Source organism: Mastomys coucha, unplaced genomic scaffold (assembly GCF_008632895.1).
Source record: "Mastomys coucha isolate ucsf_1 unplaced genomic scaffold, UCSF_Mcou_1 pScaffold3, whole genome shotgun sequence".
Classification (NCBI taxonomy): Eukaryota; Metazoa; Chordata; class Mammalia; order Rodentia; family Muridae; genus Mastomys; species Mastomys coucha.
In genome coordinates, this window is record NW_022196909.1 from 28,244,044 (window position 1) to 28,254,502 (window position 10,459).

Consider the following 10,459-nt stretch of genomic DNA (forward strand, 5'->3'; position numbering starts at 1 on the left):
TAGGGAAACTGAAGTATTTTGCTTATTTTGCAATTAAAAAAAAAAAAAAAAGACCCCGGGGCCGAAGAGATGGCTCAGCAGGTAAGAGCACTGACTGCTCTTCCAAAGGTCCTGAGTTCGGATCCCAGCAACCACGTGGTGGCTCGTAATGAGATCCCGTAATGAGATCTGACGCCCTCTTCTGGTGCGTCTGAAGACAGCTACAGTGTATTACGACGGAGCAAGCAGGGCCAGAGAGGTCCTGAGAGTTCAACTCCCAGCAACCACACACACAATGGTTCACGGCCATCTGAACAGCTACAGTGTACTCATACACATAAAATAAATAAAATAACTCTTTAAAAAAAGACCCTATAATTATAGAAAAACCAGAAGATTTGTGTGAAATTCATGCAAATTATTTATATTCCCCTTAATAGTTCATAGACATAAGGTTTCTTTTAGCAGATCTTCATATTGGAAGTGAAAGGCTAAAGTAGACCAGGTAATTAATTTTTTTATGTACATTTGGTGTTTTGACCTACATGTATGTCTGTGTTAGGGAGTTGTCGCCAACTGAAACTTGAGTTACAGACAGTTATGAGCCACCATGTGCGATCTGGGAATTGCACTCAGGATGTCTGGAAGAGAAGCCAGTGCTCTTAACTGCTGAGCCATCTCTCCAGCTTCGAGGAAATTTAATGTTAAAATTTATAAAAAACTAAATGAAAAAACAGAAACAGGGATAAGGTACAAACCTTAATTTACCAGTATTATATTAAAAAAAGGTATTGTTACAGGGCCTGCGAAATGTCTCGGGGGTGAAGTGCCTGCTGGTGACCCAAGTTAAAGCCAAATAGAGGAGAGAAATCCTTTCAGAACAATGCCAAGGCATTTTATAGCCCGCCCCCATCTCTCTCTCTCTGTCTCTCTGTCTCTCTGTCTCTGTCTCTGTCTCTCTCTCTCTCTCTCACACACACACACACACAGAGGATTGATAATAATAATGATAATAGTAATGATAATAGTAATGATGATGATGATGATGATGATAATAATAATAATAATAATAATAATAATAATAATAATAATAATAATAATATAACAACAATCGCAGAAGCTAGGCCTGCTGGCCCATTCCTGTAATCCTACCACTAGGAGGTGTAGACAGAGAGTTAGTTCAAGGTCATCCTCCGCTACGTAGCGAGCTGGTCAGTGAATAGCCTGGGCTACATGTAACCCTCTCTCAAAACAACACCCACGCATGCGCATGCGCACACGCACACGTAGCCAGGCATGGCGGCCCGTAATCCCAGCACCTGGAGGCCTAGGCTGAGGCATGAGGATCCAGAAGTTGAGGCCAGCCTGTTCTACTTAGTAAGAAACGAGTCAGCCTGGGCTACAGAACAAGGCTGTCTCCAAAACCAAACAAAATGTACATTATCTCAGCCTTAAATTATTTATTGTCAGATGGCATTTGGCAATTTTTAATTTCTCTATTCACTCATGCGTTAAAATCTTTTAGCAAACTGGGCTTTCAAGGCGTCCTGCCGTCTCTTTCTGCCTCAGCATTTACTGCACAGTCCCCAGAGATTGGAAGCGTGCACGCATCGTCTATTTCTTGCGACTTTGCGCTCTTGAGAGTCTGAAGCAGCTAAGGCAGTGTGTTTGGAGTTCCCTAACGTCAAGGATGCTAACTAACATAATTAGGCAGAAATCAGAGGCGAACATGTTTTTAACTAATATGCAAATTTTTTTGCACTGTACAGATTTTTATTTAAAAAAAAAAACACCACATGATATTAGCAACTTTTTAAGCATACTGATGAGCCCTGCGTCGTCAAGCTTACAGGATGCGTCTTGGTCATTAACTCTCTGAAACACTGATCCACTTCAAACAGGAAAAGGCAGCTTTGTGGTGGAAAGTGTATTCCCACAAATTCAGCTGAAGCCCAGGTGAGGTACCCTACTGGGAAGGTACGTTGACTTTTTGTTTTGTTTTGTTTGACACAGGGTTCCTCTGTGTAGCTCTGGCTCTCCTGGCACTCACTCTGTAGACCAGGCTGGCCTCCAACTCAGAAATCCTCCTGCCTCTGCCTCCCAAGTGCTGGGATTAAAGGCGTGAGCCACCACTGCCCGGCTAGTACATTGACTTTCAACTCAGTCACTGGTCCACATTTTTCACCTCGGGGTTACCCAAGGTCTCTGGAAGGACGTTTATAAGGCCAATCATGAGTGAATTTGCCTATGCTTTTGGTTTCTCTAGCAGCTTTGGGTTTGTAGGCAATTTTGAACATGACTGGGACATGGGTGAGGGGTTTCTTACAGGAGCAGAAATGACTCCGAGACAGCAGCATCGCCAAGGCCTACTGCAGCATGGGTGACAGCTCACAAAAGCTGGGAACCTGGAGCAACTGCACAGCCGGCAGGCAGTGCAGCAGGTTGGGAAGGGTCCTTTCTAGGTCCCTCAGTTGGTCTAAACCTCTTCGCGAGGGCTGTTCTGTTCTTCCAGGCTTGTCTTGTCTGAGAGAGACTCTTGGAGGCCTATAACTGTTTAGTCTTGGGAAGGAGGGGCCTAGTGAACCTGGGTGGGTTTCAGGGCTTGCTCACGGAGCTATAGCCTTCACACCTGCTTCTGTGGTTAAAACAGCCCATTCATAAGTAAACATTACTTGAAAAAAACAAAAAAAGAAAGAAAGAAAAAAGTAAACATTAATCTTAGTCGGAGACTGCTTCTACCCTGCCTTTGATCATTCAAAGACAGGACCTTTATATTTATAATAAGCCTTTATTAGCACTAAACTGGGAAAATATCTACCCTCTTTGCTATTAAAACCTACTTTCCTATTGATAACTCCAAGTTATTCCTTACTCTGCTTCATCCGGGCTGCATCTGATTGGCCAGCCTGCAGGGCCATGCTTTCTTGACTCCTAACCCACCACATCTTTCTCCTCTCTCCACCTCCCTACCTGCAACTGCAACTTCCTCTCGAGCCTCCAGTCCCACCGTTCCCTCTCCTCCACTGCCCAACCACGGGCTCTAACCTTCTATTGACCAGTTGAATTAGAGAGAAGGTTCACATTGTGTTACTTGAGTACTGATGGTCTGCTAGTGTGTGTGTGTGTGTGTGTGTGTGTGTGTATGTATATGTGTGTATGTGTGTGTGTGTGTGTGTGTGTGTGTGTGTGTGTGTGACCATCTCTTGAAGAACCAGTATTAGCATCAGAATATAAACAGCATCAGGGCAAACATGAATTATTTGAGGAGTCTTCAGAGAACCTGTCCCTACAAAAGCCAGCTTGACTCCTAGGGGAACAATTCTTTAAGGTAGATTAGCCAGAGCCCTGGCAGGAAACAGCCAGTTATGCATGAGATTGGGGTCATCACAGCTTGGGGTTGGGGGACAGGCCAGGGGTGCCAAGTATCACACAAGGCATAGAACAGCCCCCCTACAATGAATGATTACCCAGCAGGGGCGAGTCTTGGTGAAACCTTGATATAAAACATAACTAACCCAGTAGCGCGCACTGGAGAGTTACGGCTTGTTGTATTTTGTGAGACAGCACCCCCTAGTGTCAAATATAATATCTATCTTAGTTTTTGAACTAAAGACAAGATCTAAAACAATACTCAGTGAGCTGGCATTGGAGATGAAGGATATTTGTGGGCCGTGCTTTACAGGAGTGGACAGAATGGTGGTGATATATATATATATATATGTATATATATATATATATATATATATATATAACCACATACTTGAATATATATCCCAAGTTTGAATAGGAGTTAGAATACACAGGACTAGAGCCAGGCACAGTGGCAATAATATTACATATACACATTCCAGAGGCATTCTCAGAATTTAGAGAGTGGTTTTTAGTTGTAAGGGATTCCATACCAAATGCCACTAGGATTGACAAGATAGCTCAGCTGATAAAGAGGACTTGCTGCCAAGCCTGACAGCCTGGGTTTGATCTCTGGGACCTTTGTGGTTGAAGGAGAGAACAGATTGTCATCTACGTGTGTGCTGTGGCATACATGAACTGGGAAGTGAGGATCACTGCTTGGAATCTGTATTTCCTTTTTTTTTCAAGGCAGGATTTCTCTGTATAGCTCTGGCTATCCTGGAACTCACTCTATAGACCAGGCTGGCCTTGAACTCAGAAATCCACCTGCCTCTGCCTCCTGAGTACTGAGATTATAGGTAAGTACCACTATACCTGGCTGGTTTGATTTTTTGAAATGGGATCTCATGAAGCCAAGGTTGGTTTCAAACTTCCTGTGAAGTAGAGGCTGATTTTGCGCTCTTAATCCTCCTGCCTCAACTTCCCAAGTGCTAGAGTTATGAGCATATACCACAATGCCTGACTTGACAAGATTTTGTTATGAAAAAAAAATTAGGATGAAGAACACTTGGAAACTTCCATTTTCCAAAGACGAGATAGTTGACTCAAGAAGCCATATTGCAGATGCCTTAAATAGATTTTTTTTTTTAAATTTATTATATGCAAGTACACTGTAGCTGTCTTCAGACACCCCAGAAGAGGGCGTCAGATCTCATTACAGATGGTTGTGAGCCACCATGTGGTTGCTGGGATTTGAACTCAGGACCTTCAAAAGAGTAGTCAGTGCTCTTAACTACTGAGCCATCTTCCAGCCCTTGGTTTTGTTATTTTTTGAGACAGGGTTTCTCTGTGTAGCCCTGGCTGTCCTGGAACTCACTCTGAAGACCAGGCTGGCCTTAAACTCAGAAATCCACCTGCCTCTGCCTCCCAAGTGCTGGGATTGCCTTAAATAGATATCATCTCCTTGTCAATCATGTTGTGAGTTCTGGAGGGTAGAGCCTGTGTCTTACTTATTTGGGGTGCATGGGTACCATAGAGCATGTGTATAGGCCAGAGGACAGCTTTCACCAAGAGACAGGTGGGTTCCTGTGGGTCTCAGACTTGTCGGCAAGCATCTTTTATCTGTTAAACCAACTCTCCTGACCTTTATTCATGTCTCCCATGGTACCTAACATAGGATCTTTTTTTTTTTTTCTTTTTCGAGACAGGGTTTCTCTGTATTGTCCTGGCTGTCCTGGAACTCACTCTGTAGACCAGGCTGGCCTCGAACTCAGAAATCCACCAGCCTCTGCCTCCCAAGTGCTGGGATTAAAGGCGTGCGCCACCATTGCCCGGCCTAACATAGGATCTTACAGAGAGTAGACACACATATGATTTTTTTTTCTTTTGAGTAAATGAATTTATTTTTATACTGGAAATCCTTGCCTTGAAGCAAAGGAAGTTTCAAGCCTTTCTAAGCAATTACTATCTCCAGCTAAAACCACTTGAGAAGGAGGCCAGCTGAGGGGCAGCTGCGACAGAGAACACCCGAGATTTGAGCAAAGGGAATTGACAACAGACACCTCCAGTTCATAGCCCTGGCTTGCCCTGCAGCAAACCGCTGTGACAACCATTCCCGGGGCCATGTTTGGACAGGCTAAGAACGGTAGAAACCGAAAGGTCGTTCAGTCTCGGAGTCGTTCCCCAGCAGATGTATTTCAAAGATCTCTCCACAGTGCTCGAGGTAACCATCGAAGGCACTAGGGATGGAGCTGGGTGTAGCTTTCTGCCTAAAACGGCACTGATAGGCTGGTGGGAGCCTTGTTTTGACCACATAACAAGTGAAGTGGGAAATCTGAGTGTCACAGTAATCTCTCTCTCTCTCTCTCTCTCTCTCTCTCTCTCTCTCTCTTTTTCTCTCTCTTTGTTTTTTTGTTTTCTCTTTAAATCTCAGGCACATTTTGGCTTCTTATTACTCCACAGGTAGGATAATGCAAACTAAGTGCTTTGCCACTTTGGTGGGGATAGGCGTATGGCAAGATCCTCTAATGTTAAGTGGGAGCTCATTTAATGAATTCACCAGGATGACTGATATGGATGTAACCCATGAAAGGTGACAACGGGCTCCCCATCTTTCTCCTTTGTATCTATCCTAAGTTTGCTAACTTCTCTCAGTCCTGGCTATGGCTCCTAATTGCTCTTAGCTGGGCCTAGCATCTCTAACACATCAGGTGGGGGAGCATGCTAGCCCCCTTGCCCCCACCAAAAGCTGTGGTGTCTGGCGGTGGTGTGGTGGTGTCTTTGGTTTGGGTCTATTGTCTACTGGCATCTTTTAAGACGCACAGCCCTATATTTCTCCCTCAGCCAAGGCTCAGCGAGCCCCAGCCGACATCCTTAAAACGCTTCTTGCCACGGGTCCCACAGGATGGAAACTCACTCACGTCCAGTTGTTTGGAAACCACTGCCTACGATCAGCCTTCCTTCCCCCCTCCACAGTCCGCCCTCTTACACAGCAGGCACCCAGACATCCTTAAAGTTCATCGCTCTCCACGACGCTCCGAGAAGTGCAGGAATACACCATCGCGCTTTCCACGGAGGAGAATGCAGAAAAGATGTCGAGTCCTTTGCTGGTGAGAGACCCATAGCGACTGCCGCTGGGCCGGATGGATATGGGTGTTGGGATTTGCTGGTGCCACTGAGCTGGAAAATGAACCACATAAAGTGTTATGATCAAAGCAATCCATGGGAGGAACATTGCTGAACACATTTGACCTTTGTGCCCATATTTCCTGTGGATCCTGGGTAAAGCATTTAAGCATCGTTGAGTCCGAGAGACCCCATTTGGAAAAAGAAACATTAGAACCTTCCTGACGCCACGTTGGTAGTACACTCCTGTCATCCCAGCACTTGGGATGTGGCTGCGGGAAGATCGGGAGTTCAAATCCAGCCTTGGCCACATATCAAGTTTGAGTCCGTCTGGGCTTCATGAGACCCTGTCTAAAATTGAAGAAGTACGGAGGAACAGGGAGAGTTATGGAGACTTTAGAAGAGAAAGAAGCCTTCATCCAGGGATGGAGCCTCTCAGCAGCTGCAATGTAAATATTCCAGCATAAGGCCAGGCATGGTAGAGCATGCCTTTAATCCTGGCATTCGGGAAGCAGAAGCAGGTGAATCTATGTGAGTTCAAGGCCAGCCTGGTCTACATAAAGAGTTCTAGGACAACTAGGGTTGTAGAGTGAGACCTTGTCTTGGAACTAACCAACAACAAAGTCCAACACAATTCACACCTGCTTGCTGTTTTCTTTCTTCTCAGATGGAAATTACTAGTTTCAGCTCCAGGGGTCTGGCTCCCTCTTCTGGCCGTCTCAGGTCCCTGCACTCACTGGGCATAGACTCACACAGATACGCATAAATAAAAGTAAACCTTAAAAATAAAAATCTCAGGTGCTGGAGAGATGGCTCAGCGGTTAAGAGTGCTGACTGCTCTTCAAGAGGTCCTGAGTTCAAATCCCAGCAAGCACATGGTGGCTCACAACCATCTGTAAGGGAATCTGATGCTGCACTCTTCAGGTGTGTCTGAAGACAGCTACAGTGTACTCATATACATAAAATAAATAATTAAAAAAAAAAAAGGCAGGCAGTGGTGGTACATGCCTATAATCCCAGCGCTTGGGAGGCAGAGGCAGGTGGATTTCTGAGTTTGAGGCCAGCCTGGTCTACAAAGTGAGTTCCAGGAGAGCCAGGGCTGCACAGAGAAACCCTGTCTCGAAAAAACCAAAAAAACAAAACAAAACAAAAATAAACAACAAAAAAAAACCCACCACCAACAAAAAAGAATAGAATTATAATCTGATAAGGTAAATCTGTGAGTCACTAAGGTTCAACAAGGAATTCAATACATGTCCTTTTCTTTGTATATGGAGTTTGTCAGAATTCCTAGAAAAAGGAGCAACAGTAAGGGTATTTGATGCCAAGCAGTCTGACCACTTGATTCTTAAAACCAAAAAACAAACAGCATGGAGAGGCGTCTTCCAAGCACTAAGGGTTGGTATCAGGCTGGGCTCCGAACCCAGTGGCATTCCATCTAGGCAAAAGCGACCCTCACATCTGTTGCCAAGGCAACCACCAACATATTCCCAGAATCCACTTGGCTCACCTCCCACCTTTACCTAAGGCTATGATCACTATCCAAACAAAAGGAAGACCCCTCTGACCTCTCTCTCTCTCTCTCTCTCTCTCTCTTGCTCTCGCTCTCTCTCTCCCTCTCCCCCTCCCTCCATCCCTCCCTCCTTCCCTCCCTCCCTCCCTCCTTCTCTCTCTCTCTCTCTCTCTCTCTCTCTCTCTCTCTCTCTCTTTCTTTCTTCCTCCCCCTTCTCCTTCGCTGCCATCTTCACAGTGAACTGTTTGGCCTCGTGTGGTCTGTCTGGAGCCGCACGCCTCTAACACATCACTAAGTGTCGTGCAATCTATCCAATGTATGCATGGGATTCTACAACAATCTTTAAACCTATTTAAACCCTGTTGTCCACGCACGCATGTTCCTTGCATGAGGTCTCACTTACCATATATATCCAGCCTAGCTGTGCACGACACGATGCCGGCTTCATTCTTGGCTGACAGCGTGTACCACCCAGCGTCGGACTTCTTGGCTGGCTGGATGAGGAGGCAGACATAGCCTGTCGTGTCCTGGTGCATGCTGGACAAGAGGAATATTCACCTTTAACTCAGGAGTATAAGCAGCATGGTTAACTCTAGGCTTGGAGAAACTCCCTAAGGAGGGACAGGGGAAATTTTGCCTTTTAACCACAGCCTAGAAAAGCCTTCCTCTCGTTCTCCCTTGCTTTCTTCCTATTCCTCCCTCAGGCCCCTCCCTCTCTTTGAGAGAGTTTCCTGGCTGGTCTGGAACTCACTAGGTAGACCAAGCTAGCCTCCACTCAAGGATCCTCCTGATTTTTGCTATTCATCCATCCCTCTTCTCTTCCCCTCCTAAAGATTGATTTGGGTATGTATATGTATAGTATATGTATATATGTCTATATGCACACCCCATGCATACTGATGCCCTCTTATGGCCCTCTCTACTATGCCTTTGTAAGATAGCATCTCATGTTGCCCCGAGAGACCAATGCTGGGATATGACATCATATCCAGCCCCAAGACAGTCTTTTACTTCTTAAAAAAAAAAAAAAACCTTTCCCCAGGTCCTAATACGATAAGAGAATATGACACAAATATGCAAGATCTTATGCGTTCCTCTTATTTTTCATTTATGTGAATATGCGTGTGTTTCTGTAGGTTTATGTTCTCCATGTGGGTGTGGGAGCCTGTGGAGGCTTTAAGTGGGTGTTGGATCCCCTAGAAGTGGAGTTACAGGCAGCTGTGAGTTACCCACTGTGCATGCTGGGAATTGAACTTGGGTCCTCGGCTGAGCCATTTTTATGGTTCCTTCCTGTATGTTTTTAAAAACTTCTTTTTCATTTTGGAGGCAGAGTCCAGGACGGCCTCCAACTTGCTGTGTAGCCAATCTGATAACTGTGAACTCCTGATCCTACCTCTGTATTCCTGAGTATGGAGTGCAGGCATGGATACCTGAGCATCTGTCCTCAGTCTCTCTCTCTCTCTCTCTCTCTCTCTCTCTCTCTCTCTCTCTCTCTCTCCCTCTCTCTCTCTCCCTCTCTGCCCCCAACCCCCCTCTGTGTGTGTGTATGTATGTATGTATGTATGTATAAGTATTTTTAAATTTATTTACTTTATTTATATTCTAACCCTAACCCTAACCCTAAGTACACTGTGGCTGTCTTCAGACACACTAGAAGGCATTGAATCCCATTACGGATGGTTGTGAGCCACCATGTGGTTGTTGGCAATTGGACTCGGGGCCTCTGGAAGAGCAGTCAGTGCTCTTAACCACTGGGCCACCCCTCCAGGCCTGGTAAACATATTCTTTATTAAGGTAAAGTGAAAGAGTGAAACAAAACAAAATAAAACTTCTGAGGGGCTCAAAGGGAAGAATACTGCGCCCCACTCCCACCCCACTTGGAGACTGAGTCTCTCTCTAGTCTAGGTAGATTCAGAACTCGTCACTGTGTAGCCCAGACTGGCCTGGAACAGGTACAATGTGGCTGAAACTCAGAAGCACTAAACTTAATGAGCAGCAGGCTTATCTGGACGGTCCCACGGGCCCTTCTGAACATGGAGGTGCCCACGGAAGTGCCCACGGAGGTGCCCACGGAGGTGGCGGCTGCTCTACCTGATCCTCTCTCTACTGAACGGGATGGTCTCGTTGTCTTTCTTCCAGTAGAACACAGGCGGGGGCATGCCTATGACTCGGCCCTCCAGGCGCACGGGGTGGCCCTCGGGAACGCCACTGTTCTGGAGTTTCTCCAGGATCACGGGTGCCTTCTTCACCTCTTTGGCTGAACAAGAGAAATGAATGTTCGGTTTGAGTGGGAGCAAAAGTGCCTTGGGGTTTATGCCTCAGACTCATTATAGTCTTCTCGTTTTCGTTTAGCTTTTGAGACAGGGTCTCGTGGGGTAGCCTTGGGTATCCTAGAATTTGCTTTGTAGACCAGGCTGGCTTTGAACTCTGCCTTTGCCTCTCAAGTGCTGGGAGAAAAGGCATGCACCACAATACTGAGCCTGAAATAGTGGC

At 45.8% G+C, this 10,459-nt stretch overlaps 1 protein-coding gene across 1 annotated transcript in view; it reads right to left on the bottom strand.

The window, feature by feature from the left end:
* Positions 1–5,201: 5,201 nt before the first annotated feature.
* Mypn (myopalladin) overlaps positions 5,202–10,459 on the bottom strand; it is a 90,095-nt gene continuing 84,837 nt past the window's right edge. The window contains exons 18-20 of the mRNA XM_031347982.1: positions 10,058–10,223; positions 8,370–8,503; positions 5,202–6,507 (exon numbers count right to left, since the gene is read on the bottom strand). Coding sequence (XP_031203842.1) covers positions 6,338–6,507; positions 8,370–8,503; positions 10,058–10,223 — 470 coding nt within the window. The 3' untranslated portion in view covers positions 5,202–6,337. The remainder of the gene's footprint in view (positions 6,508–8,369; positions 8,504–10,057; positions 10,224–10,459) is intronic.